This window comes from Propithecus coquereli, unplaced genomic scaffold (genome assembly GCF_000956105.1).
Source record: "Propithecus coquereli isolate 6110/MARCELLA unplaced genomic scaffold, Pcoq_1.0 Scaffold66, whole genome shotgun sequence".
Classification (NCBI taxonomy): domain Eukaryota; kingdom Metazoa; phylum Chordata; class Mammalia; order Primates; family Indriidae; genus Propithecus; species Propithecus coquereli.
In genome coordinates this window covers 4,030,809-4,054,309 of record NW_012152618.1, presented here as the reverse complement: position 1 = coordinate 4,054,309, position 23,501 = coordinate 4,030,809, and the positions used below count along the sequence as shown (strand labels likewise).

At 35.8% G+C, this 23,501-nt stretch overlaps 1 protein-coding gene across 1 annotated transcript in view; it reads right to left on the bottom strand.

Moving 5' to 3' along the window:
• Positions 1-1,396: 1,396 nt before the first annotated feature.
• ARID4B (AT rich interactive domain 4B (RBP1-like)) overlaps positions 1,397-23,501 on the bottom strand; it is a 166,831-nt gene continuing 144,726 nt past the window's right edge. The window contains exons 19-24 of the mRNA XM_012660293.1: positions 23,160-23,358; positions 15,796-17,007; positions 12,243-12,356; positions 9,879-10,094; positions 8,809-8,955; positions 1,397-3,152 (exon numbers count right to left, since the gene is read on the bottom strand). Of these exons, the coding sequence (XP_012515747.1) occupies positions 3,025-3,152; positions 8,809-8,955; positions 9,879-10,094; positions 12,243-12,356; positions 15,796-17,007; positions 23,160-23,358 (2,016 nt within the window). The 3' untranslated portion in view covers positions 1,397-3,024. The remainder of the gene's footprint in view (positions 3,153-8,808; positions 8,956-9,878; positions 10,095-12,242; positions 12,357-15,795; positions 17,008-23,159; positions 23,359-23,501) is intronic.

Sequence of the window (23,501 nt, the reverse complement as noted above, 5' to 3'; positions counted from 1 at the left end):
AGAGACGGGGTCTCGCTCTTGCTCAGGCTGGTTTCGAACTCCTGAGCTCAAACAATCCGCCCGCCTCGGCCTCCCAGAGAGCTAGGATTATAGGCGTGAGCCACCGCGCCCGGCCCAGGCTTGCTTTTTGAAAGCTCTTAACTAAACAAGTTCACTGCGACCTTTTATTGCCTCCATCAGATAAGGTTATGAAAAAACCCCACATTTAACTGGCCCTGGGTTTTGATTACCGAGCCCTTTATTTTGGTTTCCCATAATCTTGATCATCTGTCATCACAAAAATGACACAAACCTATATCCACACAAACATGAGATGCAACTCATGCCTCTGTCTTATACAGTCCAGTGAAGAAATACTATTCCTTTCCCCTCAGGTCTCTCAATCCTGTTCCTTCTCAATTCCTAACATTATTCCATGAATCACCTCCTAGCTGGAGCACTGCAACCTCATCCTATCTGGCCTTCAGGACTCTTCCCCTCCACTCTAGCCTATACGTCCCACCTTATTTAGCCAGGTGTCTCCTCACAGGCCTTCTCTAAGTTTTTAATATGCTAACCCTGTGAATCTCTAAGAAGGGAATATGTCATATATAAGCATTACCAAAATATGTTTGATAATAAATTCCCAGAGCATTTCCAGGGACCAGAATTCTAGGAACTTATTTTGGGAGTAATGTTCTACAGATTTTAAAACTCATCCCTTAAAAGTTAAGCTAACTTCTATGAAAACAGACATCCCAATGATGCTTTAAAAACACGTATTTAAGCTTTTTAGGCCTTAAAAAAGTTTATTTTCTTTGTTTTAAAGAAAGTATTTTCTTTTGTTAGAAAGTCCACTAAAGAGGCCAAAAAACTACATTATTGATTTTAAAAACTTTGGGGCAAAGCAGGGTTTCTCAACTCCGATTCATATTAAGATTACTGGAGACCTTTAAAGATCAACATCCAGGTATCACCCCAGACCACTTAAGTACAACTCTTTGGGGATGGGGTCTGCGTACTGACTATTGTTTTAACAGTGCCCACCTGATTCCAATATGCAACAGAGTAGAGACCAGCAAGGGTCCAAATAAATTAAAAGAAAAAAGCTGATGGTAATGGTTTCAAGTGTTAAAGAAAAAATAAAACTTTTATTTGATTATCTTCTTTGGACAAACCTCCAAGTCTTAATAAAAATATTTACATTCAGACTCAAGCAAAATAGTGTATGCAAAGATAAAAGAATGCCTAATAAATCCCTTATCTGGTTAATGGACTTTTAATTTTTATAGTTAGAATCCCTTTTTTGTATGTTAATTAATCCCTTGTGATAATACATACTGGGTATATATATGTTCCAGTCAGTCATCACCTAACAGAAATGAACTAAAATTACTTAAATCTTTTAGAAACAAAATCAAGGATTCACAAACTATGGCATTTTATTTCAGAGCCTTTGCTTACATTTGTACAATATATTACATAATTCTTCATTGTTTGCAGATCCTAATATATACTTTATAGCTTTTATTCTATAAGCTTTTTCTTCAACATTTTGCTGTCAACAAATCTTTACAGTCCTGTACAAATTTGAATAACTTGAAACCATTTTCAACAAAATTAGTTACTGTAAGCACACACTACAAGACTGAAAATGCTTTTCTTAGAAAAGTTGAATGTAAAGGATTCTGACACGTCAGCATCTACAACAAAACGCTTCGAAATTCTCACGTCGTACTGCCAGAAAACAAATAAAACATGCCAGCCCCATCCAAAAAAGGTACACAGAACTACAATTAAAACAGCAAAACAGTCTGTACAGTAAAGTACTGTGTATTAACAGTGCCAGGTATTAAATAGCTTGAATGAACACATCCGCAATATACAAATGTCTTACAAAGGTGAAGAATTAAATACAAGTGCCAAACAGAACAGAGATTGGAATCATACAACGTAAAGTCAATACAAGTGAAAACAATTTTGCGTTCGTTTTGGATTTTATACAAGGCATTTAATTTTATAGGCCTACCACCCCAATTAGCTATTTATATTTAAAATAACCATCCTTTTGAGAGAGTTCATGTCAACAACCTTGAACCATACTAATACATTACTTGTTCCTGAAGTCCTTTTGTTGTAGCTCATAATAAAATAAGCAATACAAATGAATTATCTGTATTTAAGGGAAAAGAAACATTTACAAGAAAACACAAAAATATAACTGTTATAATTCATTATGAATAAATATACACTTTGAACTGGCTAAGTACAATCTTTATACATTGTTTTTAAGATTTAATACAGTTTATTAGCCATTTTCTTTTTTCACACAATGTATTATATCAAAATTAAAAAAAAATACTGATTTATAGAAAAATGGCAAAGTACAGTAGTTCCATTCCAATTTGAAGGGGCATGAAAAGCCACTGCAAGACCTTTTAGCCTAATTCAAACCTGTAAACATTTTCAGTCTTTTTTAAAGAGAATCTTTAATATTTGGTTACCAGGATTGATGTCTAATATCCTGTTAACTGCAGGTTTTGAATTTATTACATGTGCTTGACTTATACAATTAAAGCCACCCTAAGGTGACTTGCTTTAAAAAACAATTAGCTTGTACAAATGAAAATAGGTTCATATTTTTCATAAATAAATGGAAAAATATCAAATGTTCCAGCTTTAACAAAATACAAGGGAATACATATACAGTAAGATATCTTAACATGTTCTGGCCCACCTCGTAACTATGCTTACTGTATTGTCTCTACAGGCAGTGAAAAGCCTCCATTTGCCACAGTGGAAGGCCTTCAAGTTACCAGACACACAATTCCCAGACAAGTTGGAAACAATTATTGCTTGAGGAAAAGCAGTTCATTGTACTTTTTCTTCATAAAAAAGTGCACTTAAGTGCCAAGTCAGCTTGTCAAGAAACAATTTTTAAATATAAAATAGTGCTTGTCTGATTTTTTTGTGCCACTGTGCAGTATAAAAAAGACGTGGCCCTCAACAGCCATTAAGTGCAAAGTGCTTTAGCAAGTCCTGCTGTCACCTGCACTCAACTGACATTCCATTTTGTGATGCGCTGGACATTGATGGTTCAGCTAAAGTTAACATAACAGCAGCTGTTATGGAACTGGATGAAGGTGATGAGGAGGATGAGGATGTAGCAGCACCTAAGGAAAATGGAGACCAAACCAGGAGCTTAATAAAAAGTGTATTTACCAATAGAAAGAAAACACTAGTCCTCTGAATTGAAATTCTATTGTATTCCTCAAAATCATTTAGCTTACCACAAGAGTAGGCAATATTCACAGTACCATGATGTGCCCAACTACACAGGTAATAAAAAATGACAGGCTGGTCGCGATGGCTCACGCCTGTAATCCTAGCACTCTGGGAGGCTGAGGCAGGAGGACTGCTTGAGCTCAGGAGTTCAAGACCAGCCTGAGCAAGAGTAAGACCCCATCCCTACTAAAAATAGAAAAAAAAAAAATTAGCCAGTCAACTAAAAATAGAAAAAAACTAGCGGGGCATGGTGGCGCACACCTGTAGTCCCAGCTACTTGGGAGGCTGAGGCAGGAGGATCGCTTGAACCCAGGAGTCTGAGGTTGCTGTGAGCTAGGTTGACACCATAGCATTCTAAGCCCAGGTAACAGAGTGAGACTCTGTCTCAAAAAAAAAGAAAAATGACACACCAAGAAAGGCTCCTGCATGGATTAAAGAGGGGAAAAAATTGTGTGGCCGGTCTATAAGACATGGAACTAAAACACTAGAATACACTTCCTGTAACAGTAAAACAAATGCCATAAAGAGCTTTAAATCAAATAGGAAAAATCTGTAATCCAGCCAATAATCTTTTCCCGCCTCCTGATTCCTCCATCTTTCTGCATGTGGAATTTTCTTATACATTTAAATCACGATGAGAATGGGAAGCTAATTGCTTCTAAAGTTGGAACAAAAGAGTCCATAGCTTAACTACCTCATTCTCCTCCACTAGGTTTATAAAGCAAATGACACATTATTTTCCTCAGGAAAATTCTTTCATTGCTACAGTGCCCCAAAAAGAATATTTTTAAAGGAATACATGCACAGGTAAAAAAAAAAAATTCATTTAGCAGAGGGGTATAAGGCAGAAAGGCAAATCTCCCTCTCATCCAGGACCCTCCTAATCCCTCAAATTTCCCTCCCCACTGTTACTACTTGCTTCATATTCTTTATAACTCTAGATGATAGGCTGGCAAATTACTGCCCCAGGGCCAAATATGGTTCACTTGTTTTCGTAAAGAAAATTAATTGTATTGGAATACAGCCATATCTGTTTGTTTACATATTGCCTATGGAAGATTTCACACTGACCATGGAAGAGCTGAGTAGTTTCTACAGACAACAAATGGCCCACAAGCTTAAATATTTTCTGTCTCTTGACAAAAAATGTTTGCAATCTCTGTTCTAGAGGAATTTTATTTCTAGAAACTAGAGATATGATATGCAAATTTAAAATATGTAGATACAGTACTTTTAAAACACAAGTGGAAGCATAGTATGATATCTGACTTGATTTTTTTTACTTAATATATTTTAAGAGATTTTTCCATATTAGCACATCTTTTTCTTTTCCAAGTTGAGTAGTATTCCACTATATTTATAAACCATAACTTAGTCTTTTGACTAATCTTTAGTCTTCAGACTAGTCTCATCCTAGTCTTTTGCTGTTACCAATAACAATGTAATGAATATTCTGTGCATTATAAATAAAATCTTAAATGTCTATTTTCATCAACTTAATCATACAATAATTTCTATCTGCTATTATAAATATTAGTGTAATAAACTTCTTTGTGGCTATGTATTTTTCCTTCAGATCTATTCTTAGAACAAGCATTACCTAGTTCTCCAAACATATAGTCAAAGTGTTTTCCAAGGTAACTGCACCAATGCTTGCAGCAATTCCTAAAGATATGCATTTCACTGTATTTTTTCTAGCATTGGTTTTAGTTATATTAATTTATATTTGCTTGATAACCAGGATTAACCTTTTCCTATTGATTTTTTTTTTTTTTTTTTTTTTTTTTTTGAGACAACATCTCACTCTGTTGCTTAGGCTGGAATACAGTGGTACAATCATAGCTCACTGCAACCTTGAGCTCCTGGGCTCAAGTGATCCTCCTGCCTAAGCTTCCCAAGTAGTTGGGACTACAGGCACAAGCCACCATTCCTGGCTAATTTTTTTATTTTTTGTAAAGATGGAGTCTCACTATGTTGCCCAGGCTGGTCTCAAACTCCTGTCCTGAAGCAAGCCTCCCGGCTCAGCCTCCCAAAGTGTTGGGAAGACAGGCTTGAGCCACCACACCCAGCTACGGAATTTTTTTTTTTTTTTTTTGAGACAGAGTCTCACTCTTTTTGCCCGGGCTAGAGTGCCATGGCGTCATCCTAGCTCACAGCAACCTCAAACTCCTGGGCTCAAGTGATCCTACTGCCTCAGCCTTCCAAGTAGCTGGGACTACAGGCATGCACCACCATGCCTGGCTGATTTTTTCTATATATTTTTAGTTGTCCAATTAATTTCTTTCTATTTTTTTTAGTAGAGATGGGGTCTTGCTCTTGCTCAGGCTGGTCTCGAACTCCTGAGCTCAAACAATCCGCCGCCTCGGCCTCCCAAAGTGCTAGGATTACAGGCGTGAGCCACCGCGCCCAGCCCAGCTACTGATTTTTAAATAATCTTTAGGAACTTTTAATGCTAACTGCCCAGAGAAAGCATCTATTTAGCAGAATCATTCATTATAGAGAATCTGTGGTGACCATATCTACAAAACACTGTTTTGAAGGAGTTTCCAGATAAATGTGTTATTATATAGGAAGCTCCTATACAAAAAGCCTTTGGTTACTAAAGAGTGGGGAGCTCTAGTAAAAAGCACTTAAACTGTCAATGTGTTAATTATAATTGATTTTTAATTATTTTAAAATGGTACATGACATTGAACACATAAAACCTAGATCCTCTTCCTGTGACAGAATGTTCTGCATATACTTTCTGTATATTAACATTTAATTTATTTTCAAATACTCTATAACTCAGACAGACTATCACCCATTCCACAAATCAAAAAGTCTAGACAAATTAAGGTGGAGTTAAAGAATAACATGACAGCAGAAGAAGAAAGTGGAAAAATTTGTGTACAAAAAAAAGGAAATGAAAGTGTTTCAAAGGACAGTAACAATGGCAAAAGAAGAGGGACGGGAAGGCAAAGTCACCAGCTTACAACATGTGACACTTTTTCCCTCCTCCTACCTCTGTTGTCCCATTGTTCTGCTCCCCTTCATAGCAAAACTCAAGATTCCCCTAGGGTCTCTGTCTCTTCTTCTTACTTCTTCCTCCATCCCCAACCAGCCTCAATTCAGATTCTATCTCTGCAGCTCACTGAAAATGCTCTTGAAAGGTCAAAACAAAGATTCTTACATTGCCAAACCCTCCCACCGCTTCCCTGCCTTTCAGCAGCATTTCACATAGCGGATTGCTCATTTTCTTTTCTGGTCCAACATCTCCTGGTTTTCCTCTCTCCTCTTCATTTGGGGCTACTCCTTTCTCAAGTCTTGCTGGTTCAGTCTTCTCTGTCTCAGCTCTACCTCTAAAAGCTGGCTTGCCACAGCTTTCCTTTTCTTTTCTATCTATACTTCTTTCCTAGGTGATCTACTCAGGTCTTGGGGCTTTCAAAACCACTCGCAAAACCTACTGCACATAGATATGCCATTGACTTTAAAATTTTATCTTTAGTCCTGACTTCTCCTCTGAGCTATTAACTTACATATCCCACTGTCTGCTTGACATTTTCACTTGGATGTTTAATGGGCACTTCAGAAATTAACATAGCTGAAACATAATGTTTGAACCTTGTCGTGCTCCCTAACCTACAACTCATCTTTTCTACATCTGCCCCATTTCCAAAAATGGCACTATGCTCTAGTTCTTCCAGTCAAAAACCTAGAAGTCATCCTCAATTACTCTCTTTCCTTCATCTACTACATCCGATCTATCAGCAAGTACCATTAATTCAACATTAACTGCTCTCCAGCTTTATTGCAACCATTCTTGTCCAAGTCACTATCAGCTCCTACCCGAACCTCTGCAATGGGCTTCCTATTAGACATGGCTTGTGCCGCTGCCCCTCTAGAATCTACCATCCACATGACAGATAGTGATGTGAGAAAATTATAAACAGATCATCATATTTCATGGTTTAAAACTTTCCAATACCTGTCCATTTTACTAAAAATCTAAACTCCTTATACTGGCTTACAAGACCCCGCCTAATATAGCTTCTGCTTATCTGCCTGGTATTTCTAATTTTTTAATTTTTAATTTTTTCTTTTTTGGGGAGACAGAGTCTCACTCTGTCGCCCAGGCTAGAGTGCCATGGCATCAGCCTAGCTCACAGCAACCCCAAACTCCTGGGCTCCAGTGATCCTCCAGGTGCCTCAGACTCCCGAGTTACTGGGACTACAGGCATGCACCACCATACACAGCTAATTTTTTGTTTCTATCTTTAGCTGCGCCCAGCTAATTTTTTTCTATTTTTAGTAGAGACGGGGCCTCGCTCTTGCTCAGGCTGGTCTCTAACTCCTGAGCTCAAGCAATCTACCCGCCTCGTCCTCCCAGAGTGCCAGGATTACAGGTGTAAGCCACCATGCCGGCCTGGGCTGATTAGTTCTACCACTTTCACACTACAATGGTTTTCTCTTTGTTCCTGAAAGGCACCAGGGGTATTCCCACTTTAGAGCAGTGATTCTCTGGGGTGATTCTGCCCCCCTTCCATGGGGGTATTTCGCAATGTCTGGAGACATTTTTGGTTATCACAACTGTGGGGTGCTACTGGCACCTAATGGGTAATGGCCAGGGATGCTGCTAAACTCCTACAATGCACAAGATAGCCCCTGAGAGCAAAGAATTACCTGGCCCCAAGTGTTAACAGTGCTAAGTTTGAGAAAACCCATCTTAAGGACATATGCTGTTCTCTCCGCCTAAGACCTTTGTTATGAACTAAACTGTATCCCCCCAAAATTCTACGTTGAAGCCCTTACTCCCTAGGTGACTGTATTTGGAAGTAGGGAGGTAATTAAGGTCATATGGGTAGCATCCTAATCTGAAAGGAAGGCTGATGCCACAGCACTGTAGCCCATGGGACAGAGGGAGACTGTCTCAAAACAAAATAAAAAATAAAAGAAATAAAAAGCAAGAAGAAGAAAAGACACCAGAGATCTTTCTGTACCCACAGAGGCCATATGAGGACATAGCAAGCCAATGAGATAGGACCAGGAAAAAACAAATGTGCTGGCACCTTGATCTTGGACTTTCAGCCTCTAAAACTGAGAGAAAATAAATTTCTGTTGTTTAATAAGTCACCCAATCTGCAATATTATGTCATAGCAGCCCTGGCAAAACAAGACAACTCCTTTCCCCCAGATTTTAACTTATCCCACTTCCTCTTGTTATTCAGGTATCAACAAAAATGCCCCAAGCATTTGTAATCTAAAGTAACCCATCTAATCAGTGCCTTAACATCATATTCTTCACAATGCTTTCCCCTATCTGAAATTATCTTATTAGGATTTTTTGGCAGATTGTAAACTCTATGAAAGTGAACATTATGATTTGAAATAATTTTTTTGAGATATTTTTTTTAGTTTATAAATAATGAGGAAAATAAGACAGAGATGAGAGAACTTGCCTGAAGACAGACAGACATAAACCCGTGTTAGTTTAACACGCGTATGTGATTCCATAGAATCACAAACTCTAGTTTACGTTTGGATAAAGTAAGGTAAAATACTTACTTTCTCTCTCTTTCTTCTTTAAACGCTTTCTCCTCCGATCAATGGAAGCTACTTCAGATTTCAATGACAGATAATGTTTTCTGATTTCTTGTAGTTTTTCTTGAAGAATTGTGATGCGTTCAGCACTTGTCATATTTTCTAGGTCCGCTGTGAATTTAAAACTTTCATTAATATATATTTTTGAAATTTAATATATAAAAGAGAGAACACAGAATATGGTTCTAGAATACAGTCAAGGCAGATAAACTAAAAAACCAAGTATTTGTTTTCCAAGCTTTTTTCCCTAGCATAGAACAATGCCTAGCACATAATACATGTGCCATATTTGTTGAATGAATATGTACAGAATTAAAGATCTTATAACCTAAATATGTATGCTGAAATATCCAGTCATATACAGTATCGTCATAGTGTATCATTAAAAAATCATACTTAGAAATAAGACTGGAAAGATGATAATTTTAACATTGTATATATTTTCTGAGTGACAGGACTGTGGATAAATTTTTCTCTTCTGTCCCCTTTTTATTGTTTCTTAAGAATGTGTATAACTTTTAGTTGGAAGAAAATTTTCAAAAGCTCTAAAGCAATCTTCAATCTCCTAAGAATAATTGAGATATTTCCCTGTGTAAGAAACTCTGGTATAGCCTTTAAGAAAAAAAGAAAAAGAAAATTATGGTGATTTCTCACATTTATAAAAGTACAGAGGGAAGTATTCATTTAATGAAGTCCATGTACCCATGACCCAGCTTCAGTAATTATCAGTTTGTGGAAAATCTTGTCTCATCTATACCCCCACGCATTCTCATCCCCAACACCAGATTATTTTAAACCAAATTCCCAACATCACATATCAGAAATATCAAGTCGGTATTGGTATTTGCCTCAATTACCTTAAAATTTTTCTTTTAGCAATATGTTTATTCAACTCAGGACCCAAATAAGATTGATACAGTGCAATTGGTTAGTATGTTTCTTAAGTTTAGTATAACCTCTTTTTCAGACTGGCATCAAGAGTTACTGGGATGAAGTTTCTATGCTTAATTGTCAATTTCATGTATGTCACTTACACATCTGAAAACTCCATTTATAAACTTTGGGTAATCGATTACTGGGTTCCTTGAGATCAGGATCCTTATCACCATTCTTTCCACATTTTCCTGGAGACTGTGTCCTTGCAGGAGATTTGGTACTATGAGACTTCATTCCAGTGGAAACTGATTTGACTGGCTGACTCTTAGTTACACTTTCACCAGCTGAAAGTTCTTCACTATCACTACTGTTTGCTGAAAGAAAAAGTATTAATAAACAAAAATGAACAATAAATCTGTCACAGATTTTAATGCATAATTTTAAATTAACCATTTGAATTTACTACTACAGAAAACAACCTGTCTGTAAAAATGGAAAATCACATACAAATGCAGCAGCATCTTAAGGGGAAAAAAAAAAACCCACAAAAATCTCTTCTTACCTGACCTGCCAATAAATATATTTTTTTAAAAATCACTCACACTAATCTTTCATTATACTTGGTCAACTGTCAAATATACAATCATCATCTAAATGGCTTTTTATTCTATTGTATAGAACATAACTTAGTCTTTTAAAATGACTTATTGTAGAAACTTCTTAATTCTAACACTTTCAATTGTATGCACATAACATTTTCCTACTCCTTTGGTAACAAAGACTGACACATGATCATCATATTCAATAAAGTGTCTCTCAATTTTGACATGAGTAATGAAATTCTTAAGTAACTCCTATACCATATCTTGACTAAAATAAATCAGTAGTTTCACCCTAGTAAATATATGCACTATTTTGTGAAGAATTCAGAAGTCTGTGTAATAATTATGTTACATCTAGTTTTGCTAATTGAACTTCAGTACTAGAATGGAAATACTTAACCTTGACAGCTTACCATGTGAATAGGTGATGGGATTAGTATTTCCACAGATTACCTCTTTCTGGATAAAAGTATTATTTTAGATTACATCATAGTTAATTGACTTTACTAAATTATTCTCAGAGAATGGTTAACTCATTCTGATTTATCATGGGAGAAGCCCAATTAAGTAAACTAGGAGAATATAATCAACCACTATATCTCTAAATTATATGGAAATATTGACTTGTTGAAAATGAGCCCTTTTAGAGAAATGGCATTTAAATAGAAAAGTCTTGAAGACAAAAACATTACAGTGTAAGAGAAAATACTTCAAATATCCTATCGGTTACATCAAATAATTGATGACCAACTTAATTTGGCATGTATTTATTGATTCTTCATTAAATAACAGCCACCAAAAAAAAAATTGCTAGGCTATCAAAGCCTGACAAGTATTCCAAATAGTAAAGGTACGTAGCAACTCCTCCCACTGTGGTGTTTTGGAAATAAAGAAACTCCATCATTCTTTTACACATATTTTACACAAATCCCCTCCCAGCTCCCCCACTGCTGCTCTGGAACCCCTGACAACTCCTAGCTAAGACACCCAAGGCTTGGCCCCACTCTGTGCAGTGGCCTGCCTCAGCCTGGCTTTCATGGCCTTGCTGAGCACAGCCACCCGGGGCCCCAGGGACGCCATATTCACCGCCTGGAAGTCATATGGGCTCAGCAGAACCTCGGGGAGCTGGCCGAATAACCCTTTTCTGCACTGAAGTGCAGCCAAGCCGGCTGTTAGCAAAGGTCAGGCAGTGGAGGTGGCAGGAGTCTCCTGGAAGAGCAGCAGGAGGTCAGTGTGGGGCACCTGAAAAAAAATTCTTTACATACTTTCTGCTTCTTACTTTGTCTACAAAAGAGAGATAAAATGTGCAGCCCTCAGAAGAAATAGAGTATATAAATTCTCTGTAGATTGATGAACCGAGAGCCATTGCTAAAATTAAGTCTTTGGTTGAAGCATACTTAGCAAAAGTATCATTTGTAGATGTTCTCAGGTCACATAGTTTGAGGTACCAAAGATAAATGTCATAGACTGGTGTTGGAATTATAGCTCTAAAGCCATCTTGATTCTTTACTTCTATGTTGATTTTGCCTTGAAGAATTACTAAGCAATTTCACTGTAATAAAAATAATATAACTGAAGCATTTTCACAATATGTGATACATGTAACACTAAGTGGAAAAAGCTGTGGAATACAAAGGTAACAAAGATGTTGATGTTTATATTATACTGGATATTACTTTTAAAACAGATTACCTGATCATTCATTTGCAAGCAATACCACTGCTGAATAATACCAACTTGCTTAATCCTAGAATTTACCTAGGATCAAAAAACTTCTGTGACTTCTTTTTTTTTAAAGCAGGTAGCCTCACAGAGTCTGTATTGTACTATCCCATATCCTGAATACACTTTTTCTTAATGGCAGGAAAAATATATCAGCTATTATTTTTATATGTTAAAAATTAGAGGTTTCACACTTACTGCCTTTTCCCTTCTTTTTGTTGTTTACCACTGTTGCTTTATGGCTTCTTTTCTGCTTTTTTGATGAACTTCCACCTCCCTGAGCATCTTTGACTCTTTTCTGACCTGTACAGGCTATGATGGGAAAGAAATTAAGTAACACAAAATAAAATCAAACTTTTCCTAGGTATAAATTAATTCCACATTTTAGAAGCATAGAACAATCCCAAAACTACATACGCATTATGAGATTTATAAATCATAGAAATTACAAATTTTTAATAAACTGTCATTAATGAAGCAAAATTCTTGTATATACTAAAACTTAAAGTTTTTTAAAAAGCAAATAAAGTATGTACATCCTTGTTAGAAAAGTCAAGATATAAACTGAAGAGTTTTTAAAATAGTACTAGTATTTATGAGTATCAGTTTAGTAATTCGAAAATAAGTATATGCTGAAAATAAAAACTGAAATTTGTTAAGTTTCAACAAAACCAAAATATTAAGATTTTATTATAGATTAAAATGTTAATGACATTATATCTTATATTAATATAATTTTTAAATGATATATTAATGGGATAAGTTTTAGCAGTAATTCACCCTTATCTTTTTTTTTTTAATCAATTTATTTCAAGAATAACTTAGCTCCCAAGGCACTGGTTAGCTAACATGTATATTATTTACAAATCCAGCATAGTAGTTCTAAGAAATGTCTCATCTTCTTGGTGGAAAATTATCCCAAAACATTATAAATAAATGTCTTCCTTTTCTTCAAGGACTAGCCTAAGTCCTACATCTTTGCTTGATGCTCCAGGCTTCACTGATTAATCACTGCTCAGAATTGTAGCATTTTTTTATACTACTCATTTGGCCCTTAGTATCTGTTATGTTTCTCTATCTTTCTACTTACATATATTGTGTCTCAGACTATACAAAATAAGCTTTTTATCCCAGAGACTAATAAAGCTATCTCCATTTGGTTCCAATGTCAGATATTATAACACATTATATACATTAATATTATGATAAAATTATGCCATGTTTGCCACACAAAAAAGTTTCTTGATCCTATTATCAATGGTAAAAACCAACATATATAAAACATGGCTTCCTTGGTCAAAAATGGAACAGGCTATTAACTGTCTGCAACTCCCTAGATAGTTTTCTTTTTTAATGGGTCGCATCATTTTATTTGTTTGTAATTTTTCATGAGGCTATTTTAATATAACAATTGAAGTGAAACTTAAGAAAGGGACTTAGATATTGACCATATTGAAGCACAGAATCTTCAAAATAATTGCCGGGTTTTTCTCCAAGAGAGTTTAATTCTAAAGGGGTCAGATACTAAGAAATAAAAATCTTCATGTAGGGCAAATTAGAAGAAAAAACTAAACCCAAATAGTAAAACTTACATTTTTACTTTTAATATAATGGGTATTCTCTAATATTCATAGGAGACAAATTTACTGAAATGAAGCCATATGAAATAGGCGCTTAAGAATTTATTTCTCAAGAGAGATAAATTCCAAAAAAACATCGTAAGATAATGCTTTGATTTAATATAGCAGATGGTCTCTCTTGCCCTAAATTTGGGAGTAGCTCTCAAATTCCATATTTTCTAATCTAGACAAGATTAAGATCCAAAAGAGCAGTGCTGACTTAGTCTATCAGCAGACAAGATAGCAGAACTCTTTTTTGGTCAATTTTAATCTTTCTTAGATATGAGGAACATGGTGAGGATACAACCTCTTAAGAATTAAGGCTGCTGGAGGTAGCTCAAGCTTGTAATCCTAGCACTCTGGATGGCCAAGGCGGGAGGATCGCTTGAGCTCAGGAGTTTCAGACCAGCCTGAAAATAGAAAAAATTAGCTGGGCATTGTGGTGCATGCCTGTAGTCCCAGCTACTCAGGAGGCTGAGGCAGGAGGATCATTTGAGCCCAGGAGTTTGGGGTTGCAATGAGCTATGATGATGCCACTGCACTCTAGCTGGGTGACAGAGTGAGATTCTGTCTCGAAAGGAAAAAAAAAAAAAAAAATTATAATAAAATCTTATATTACTGTTGAAAACCTATCTAATCTTCTGTGATAAAGGATTCTTTCATTTTTGTTGTGGTTTTTTGTTTTTTCTTTTGTTTTTATCTTTGTTTTTTGAGACAGAGTCTCACTCTGTTGCCCGGGCTAGAGTGCTGTGGCATCAGCCTAGCTCACAGCAACCTGAAACTCCTGGGCTCAAGCCATCCTCCTGCTGAGCCTCCCGAGTTACTGGGACTACAGGCACTACGGGCGTGCACCACCACACACAGTTAATTTTTTCTATTTTTAGTAGAGACGGGGTCTTGCTCTTTCTAAGGCTGGTCTCGAACTCCTGAGCTCAAACAATCCGCCCGCCTCGGCCTCCCAGAGAGCTAGGATTACAGGCGTGAGCCACCGCGCCCAGTCTTCTTTTTTTTAATCAGCTGAATTTAAAATTTCAAGGATTCTTTCATTTTGAAGATTACTGTATTTATGTCTGGATAGTTCAATTCCATGAGACAGTATGGCACACAAATATAATCATAGTAGCTGTACTTGTTCACGTGAAAAAAACAAAGAACACCCCAATTAAATTGCAACTATATTTTTTATTTAAAAAAAAAAAAGTTTTACGTCAAGATTTGTGAGAAAACTTAGAATTAACTAATCTGATCTAGAACATCGCTCTTCAAGCTTAGCTAAAAACCTAAAGCTAGCACACTAAAATCTGATATGTTAGATAAAATACATACTCTAGTGCTCTATCTTTACGATGGAAAAGTGTGTTTCAAAGCCAAGCATCAGTACACTGATTTAAAAATACCTGAATGAAGTGGTTTATAAGAAAAATGATGACAGAAGTATAGCTACAGCACCATCAAAAGGCACTAATACTTTTTGGAAAGTACTAATTTGAATTTCCAATTTTAACAACTTCACGGAAAATCAAAAAAGTATTACTTTAGGTTATTAACATACACATTGGTCCTTCAATTTGGAAGCTATGCATCTAAAAAAGCATCAAATTCCTTTACAAACTCACACAAGTTAGTCAGGCTTGAAAATCAGTTTGACACGGTTGTCTGAGGAAAGCAGTGCCTGGACAGTTGGTTGCTCCAAACCCCTACATACAGTATTTGGTTAAGGGTGGAGGGGTCTGTCAATAAATCAAAATGTTTGTGAGAAACTGCACATTACAATCGCAAAAACAATGTTACAGAAATATATTTAAGCTGCTCATGCCATATAGTCAACCAGTGTATATAATGAATTTTCATATAGGTTTGGATTTGGGCCTGGCTGCAATTTCTAGCATGTGTTCTGGTCCACAATGAAACGTCATGGACGGCTCAAGGAAAGGACATTAAAGCCTTCTCAAGCTTTTAAATGCATTCCACTATTCATTACTCAAATTACCTTTCAAATTTCCATTTTTACCATGTTCACACAAATACGTCAGTTAAAAACTTCATGTTGTGACAAGAGATAACTGTGAAACCACTGAAACTTTAAGAGGGGAAATCCTAAAGTAAGTTAATATATATTTTCTCCTCCTCACCTTTTTCAGGATGTTCTGGTTCTGGCTGATTACTACTGCTGGAGCTCACACTTGCATCAAAGCCTGCTGGCGAGCTATTTCCTTCAGACTGGAGGTCCTGGAGCTCTCCCACAACACTATCCACCTCAATTGTGCTGTCGGTTTCACTCTTGATACTTCGAACCTCTTCTTGGTTTGGAGCCAGCGGTTCTGATACTGTTACAGAAGACTGCTGCCGACTGGCTTCTGTTACAGTGACTGACGAAGGCGATTCAGGTGTAGTAGGAGGGGTATTTAGCACTGAATTACTGCCACTACTTGGAAACTCTGCTTTTCTGTCATTGACCTCTACTGTTTTTTCTTCAGCGGGTCTACTATCGACACTGACTGGCAGTGGTTTTTCTAGCTCTACACCGGGTGAACAACTTTCCTCTTCCGCCACAGTCTGCAATGACTCCTCTGCTGCCCCCTCCTCTGGGGCAGGATGGGGTGGGGAGGCTGCTGCCTCAGTATCAGAGTCTGAAAAAAGCTCTTTTAGTGTTTTTTTAGGCCACTGTCCCTGAATACTTGACCACACATCTTTTCGATCTTTAGCCCTGCTGTTCTGAAGTCTTTCATCAGAGTTGTTTAAAAGTTTGATCCTTTTTTCTGCCACTTCTGAAAATCCAGAATAGAAACCAGTTGTCCGTAGAGACTTTCTTTTTTCCTCCAAACCATTGTATTTCTTAGTTGGTGTCATCTTTGCTTTTGATTTTTCCTCTTCCTCTTCATCCGAAGAGCTGTTGCTACTGTTTTCTATGCAAAGTGACTCTTTGTTCTTGGCCTTCTCTTCCTTTTTGCCAGGTGATCCAGTTTTTAAACACTCTTCTGTATTGCAATACCTTCTTTTACCACGTTTCACTTGTGGCTTTAAAGATTTATCTGTTGTGTCCTTCTTGACATCCTTTCTCTTTTTTGTGACTTCATCTTCTTCATAATCGGTATCTTCTGATAACCCTTCCATATCTTTTCTTAATCTTTCTGGAGATTTTGACACTGGTTTGGATATTCCCAAATCTACATGGATTTTGTTTTCTTCTAGCAAAGATGAACTATTCTGTTCCTCTTTTGAAATAAGGTCATTTCTGGTGTGGGTCAAATGATCAATCTTAGATTCCTCTTTGCCATTATTATCTATATCCTTAGCACCTCTCTCATCTTCCTGCTCACTGTCTTCAGCAGAACTTTCAGAAGCTAAAAAATAAGAGAAAAAAAAAATGATGAGTATGATAATAACACTAGCAATGTCTCCTATGTACTTTATATCTTAGCTCCTGTGCTTTTAGCCACTCTGGTTGCTCACTCTCATCCCCATTTTACAAGTGAAGAAAGTGGGTTTCGAAGAGGTTAAGACACTCACCCCATGATGGAAATGTTCTCTTACCATGATCACAGTGGTAGTAGTTACACCACTATATAATTTTGCCAAAACTCAGCAAACTATAAACAAAAAGTGGTAAATTTTATTTTATACAAATTATACTTCAATAAAGCTGATTATAAAAAAGAAAAAAACTGCTCCAAATTTATATGAGTAGAAAATAGTGGAGTTAGGATGTAGGCCCAGGTTGTACTACCTCCAAAGTTTGTATTCTTACAAAATTGTGGCTTTCATTTTTCAATGTAATAATGATTATCCAAAGATTTTTGTAATAATGGATTTCCATGGTATTTTAAATATATATAATTAACTTAACTGACAACTTATATAAAAATAATTACAGAATTTATTTCTTCCGTGTTCATTTTAGTAAACTTAATTAAGTACAGAAAATAATAGCTTTTATTATGATTTTTTTTTTTTTTGAGCTGGGGTCTGGCTACGTTGCCTAGGCTGGCCTCAAACCATCCTCCTCCCTCAGCCTCCCATGCGGCTGGGACTACAGGCACATAATATTACTATTAATAGTATGATTTCAAGAAAGCTTTTATTGAGAACTTACTACATGCCAGATACTTTGATATGCTTTACACAGATCGTCTCATTCAATCCTCACAATAATCCTATGAGAACATGTTTCTATTAGCCCCTTTTTAGAGTTCAACAGACTGTAGTTTAGAGAGGTTAAACTACCCCAAAGATCTAATAATAGCCAAGATGAGACCTAAATCTAAGTCATTTAACTCCAGAACTTACAGTCTTAACTACAACAAACTACTGAGAAATCCATGCATATTTTTAGCTAAATTTGTTAAATGTAAAAAAATTGATGTAATTAAGATGGCTAAAACATTTAATCTTTTCAATGTGTTCCTACATGAGTGCATTTTTTAAATTATCAAAACAATACATATACACGGTTAAAAAACAAATTTAGACTCATAGTGAAAAACCAGCAGCTCCTCCTTTTCTGCCTCACACAGCCTCCAAAGTGTTATAACTACTTCTTCTGATAATTACTGCCATCTCTTACTAATATATTATTTGTCAATTTATTTATGAAGTTTTTGAGCAATGAGGATTCAGTGACCAACATCCATATTTCCCCTCTGCCATCCTTTCTATATATAGTTACCTTTAGTTTTTAAAATATAGTATTTATAATATATGTAAATGAGGTACCCTGTAGAATAAGTAGTATACTTGATAAATTAACTTTCTTATATAGGCTTTTCTTTTTCTAAGAGTTTCTAACTCTCTTTCTTCTCTGAATGTTATATCTTCCTTTGTATGTCTTTCACATTTATTTAAATTGCTCCATTAATAATGTCAAGCATCTTATCTAGTTACCCCTTATTCACCTAATCTCTCTACCCTGGAAACATATCTTCTGCTCTATCTGGGTCTACTCCAACAGCTGTCATCCTGGGAATCCCCTTCACTGCTTTCTTGACCCAGTGTTAAGTGAATCTCACATCTTCCTCTTCTGTAGTTTATTCCCATATTGTACTGGAGCTCATCATCTAAGAGTTTCCTAAAAACGGTACACAGGACATAAATATTCCTTGTCCGTGCATGTCTGAATACATCCTTACCCTCAAATGTCACTGATTAAGAGTTTAACCAGGTACAGAATTCTAGGTTGAAAATGATTTCCTTCAGAATTTTGAAGGTACTGCTCCTTTGCTTATGGTGTTGAAAACCATAACTTATTTGCAGTCTCATTCTTCTGTGGTGATTTTTGGATTGTTGGTATTTTATAATGTCATAATAATGTTTTATGGTATGGCTGTCTCTTCATTAATTTATCAGGTAATTGGTGGGTAGTTTCAATGTAAAGATTCACGTCAGTTCTGGAATTCTTCTTCTTTAGTTTATGCTAACTTCCCTGTTTTCACTCTTCCCTCTTTCTGTTTCATCGATTAATACTCTATTACCTTTCTTACATATTTCTGTTCCAAGATTAATACTCTATTATCACTTATCTCTTCTCTAAAATTTTCATTGCTGCTTTTTTATATTAATACTTTCTAGAAGATTTCCTCAACTTTAAATTCTAGCACTCTATTGAATTTTAGATTTTTAATTCCAGGTTTTTCTTGTTCTTTGTTCCTTTTTCTTTGCATCATGTTTTTGTTTTACAGATGCTGTATGTTTTCTGAGATTAACAAGAGAGATAATTAAGCTTTCCATTTGCGTGATTCATCAGGGATGCAGTTTACTCTAAGGAATCTCCAATGCCAGAATGTGGAAGGATTATTCTCTGGACACTCAGTTTCTCCACAGAACTCCATTCAACTACCACCCACCCTCTAGTTCTGTTCCCAGCCCATCTCAGGCCAAGGAGATAGAATCATAACTGTCTGTGTACTACACACACAAGAGGCATCTTTTTTTTTCTGTATATATATATATACACATACACATATGCATTCATATGAACATTATTTTTTAACTGGAAATATTTTAAATGTCTTAAATTTGAATTATAACTAAAATTAAAATAAAATAAAATTCACTGAAAAGAAAATACAAAGAATATTCGAAGTGTTAAAAGTGTGCCAATATGATGCTCACTGATGAATTGTCTGTAATGAGATAAACATAGGAAATAAATGTCTTTTTATTAGGAGATAATTAAATAAATTATGAGACATCCATTCAGCAGTTATGGATGTGCTGATATGAAAGACTTATAAGTTATACTATTAAGTGGGGGAAGAAAGAATTTGTAACATGGTAATAATCCCATCTGTAAAAAGACCACATGTAAATATATTTTATATAATACATACTATATACATTGCTTTGGGATATTTTTTATATACATATAAGTTGTATATATGTATATAAATACAATTTCTGAAATTATATAAACCTACAATAGGGAAAAAACAGGAGAAAACAGCAACAGAATTTGCAAGCCAGAAAACAGACAAATGAGTGAAAGACACCCAAGAAAGACTAATGTCACATCAGCAGTGAGAAGAGCCAAGAACCAACCCAATTTACCATAGAACCCTCAATAATAACTGGCTGCATCATGTACCTGTGAAAATGAAAAGGGGGGAGAAGGCTAACATAAGGAACGCTGGGTGAACACTATTTGAAAAGTACTTAGATGCCTAGATTCCCACCCCACTTTAGGTTGCTAGGTGACTGTTCTTCTAGAGGTTTATTCTCTGAAGATAGTAAAAGAGAGGAGGCTTTCTAACTTGGGAGATGCTAAGAACTGCTGCAGATACAGATGTGATGCTCAAATAAGGGACACTCATGAATACAGAAATTATGCATACTAAATCTTAAGAATCTCCACCCCACCACACTCTCTGTGGATCCTAGAGCACTCAGCTGGATTCTAGAACACTGGAAGCTATTCTCTTACCTGCCCATCAAGAGATTGGAAGACTCTTCTCTATGGAATCCAACTAGTCTAAGAGAAAAAGACCTTAAAGATCTCATATTGCAGATTCCTCAAGAAATGGCCTATCAGATCACCCTAGTGAAGCTGAAAGTTGACTAGTCCCAACTTAATGCCTGAGATTCCATTTCAGTTTTTAGTCCTTCACTCATAACCATAAAATGGACAGGAAAAAAAAAATCCTATTAGGAAAGGAATTAAAACAATAAAACAGAAAAAAAGCAAACAAGAAGTAACTGACCATGCAAAAATGAATAAATAATAATAAAAAAATTAAAACATCCTTTGAAAGATTAAGATCAAAGTCAGAAAGGTAAGATATCACACCCATTTACAAGAACAGAATGGTTCAAAAACACGCAGAAAATAGAGCTGTTAAAAAATTAAATCAGTTTAGGCCAGGTGCAGTGGCTCTTGCCTGTAATCCCAACACTTTTAGGGGCCAAAGTGGGAGGATCGCTTGAGGCCAGGAGTTTGAGACCAGCCTTCAACAGAGCAAGACCCCATCTCTAAAAAAAATAAAATAAATTAGCCAGACATGGTGGCAGGTACCTGTAGTTCTAGCTACTGGGAGGCTGAGGCAGAGGTCACCTGAGCCAGGAATTGGAGGCTACAGTGAGCTATAATTGCGCCATTACACTCCAGCAGCCTGGGTGACAGAATAAGAACCTGTCTCTTAAAAAAAAAAAATTAAACCAGTTTAACTTAAGAGATTAAAATCATTAATTGAAAAATTAAATATTATAGCAGTCAATCATAACAGCCAGTAATAGGATTGGAAGATAAAGGAAATTTCAAAAAAACTGGAGGAAAAAGACAAAAGAACACATAAAAAAACAAAAAAAGATAAGCATATTAGAGTATATTACAGAAGGTTATATATCAAAATAACAACTAGTCAAAAAATGGTAAAATGCAGGGGAGGAAATAATCAACAAAATCATTCAAGAAAACTGCCTGGGAACAGAAAGACACAAGTTCCTAGAATAAAAAAGCTTAGCAAGTATAATACATACCATCGTGGGTGAAAATATATCCACACAAGGCATATCTCACTGTGAGGTTGTTTTTTTTTTTTTTTTTTGAGACAGTATCTCGCTCTGTCACCTGGGCTAGAGTGCAGTGGTGCCGTCCATCATAGCTTGCTGCAACCTCAAACTGTTGGGCTCAAGTGATACCCTTGCGGCAACCACCTTAGTAGCTAGGACTATGGGCACGTACCATCATGCCCAGCTTATTTTATTTTTTGTAGAGACAGGGTCTCGCTGTGTCGCTCAGGCTTATCATCATGAAATTATTAAAAAAAAAAACCAAAAATTCAACATAACAGAGAACAAGAAAAGGAAAAAACAAATAATAAGATGAGTCACATATAAAAAAATCAGGAAGGAGAAGAGCTCTGGACCTCACAGAAGCAACACTGGAAACAAAAAACAACTGACCGATGCCAATAAAATACTGAAAGAAAAACTTCCACATCAGTCAAACTATGAATAAAGATATTTGCAGAAATGAATAAAGATATCTGCAGTCTCTAAAAATTTACCTTTCCTCTCATGCAGCTGTTCTTAAAAAGATACTAAAAAATTGCTCCACCAAAATGAGAGTATACCAAGCAGGCACTACCAAACTCAGCTAATTTTTCCATTTTTTTGTAGAGATGGGGTCTTGCAACATATGTTGCTCAGACTAGTCCTGAATTCCTGAGCTCAAGTGATCCTCCCACCTCAGCCTCCCAAAATGGTAGGATTACAGATGTGAGTCACTGTGCCCAGCTATACATTCTTTTAATTCATTTTGGTAAGTTGGATATGTCCTCTTCCCTGCCAGTAAAATTTCATAAACACCCCCTACAGTCCTCATTGCTTTTATTATCTGATACTTACTTCATTCTGCCTTAAATACTAAGTAAGAACACTATCATAAAAAACATCATAATAGATGTAATCAAGGTAAGCAAAATTTGGTATTTTTTACAAAAAACTGTCAGTAGAGGTTTATAGTTTGATGTTATATAACACAAACTACGCTTTTATGCCAACAGAAAGGACGGTACAGAAAGAATGAATAAAAAAATACAGTAACAGTGCTGTAGAATGAATATTAAATTTTAAGTAAAATTTAATAATGCCCTTGGATCTATTGTTAACAGAAAGATTTCCAACCCTCAATCAATGGTTGATTTTATTTCAAGTACAAGTTGAGTATCCCAAATCCAAAATTTCAAAATGCTCCAAAATCTGAAACTTCTTGAGCACCAACATGACACTCAAAGGAAATGCTTACTGGAGCATTGTGGATTTTCAGATTTGGGATGAACCAGTAAGTATAATGCAAATATTCCAAAATCCAAAAAAACCTCAAATCCAACACACTCTTTTCCCAAGCATTTTCAATAAGGGATACTCTATCTGTAATAATAGAGCAAACAAAATTCTGATTAAAAAACAGAATTTGAAATGTCACTGAATTACCTTTATAGAATCTGACTTATAAAAATTAAAATCAAATACTTGCATGTAACAGGATGACAGTCACGTTTACCTTGAAGTCCATTAAGGATAGAAGTAATTTCTATGGATTTAACATGAGCTGTATCAGAGTTTTTGGCATCAGTGAGATCCAGTTTAGATACCATTTCAGGAGATGGATTTGTCTGAAATGGCGGTTTTGACAAGCGCCGAAGTTTACAGTTTTTGGGAGAATATTTTTCATCTTTGTCTTTTTCTTTGTCTAATTTATTCTAGGTTAAGGAAAAAAAAGTATCTCATGTTAGCCATAATTTATCATGAGGCATTTATTAGTAACGATGTTAATAAACATTTTTTAACTCAAAGTTATAGAATATATTGTTAACTACCGAACATAAAACGAATATAAAAAACC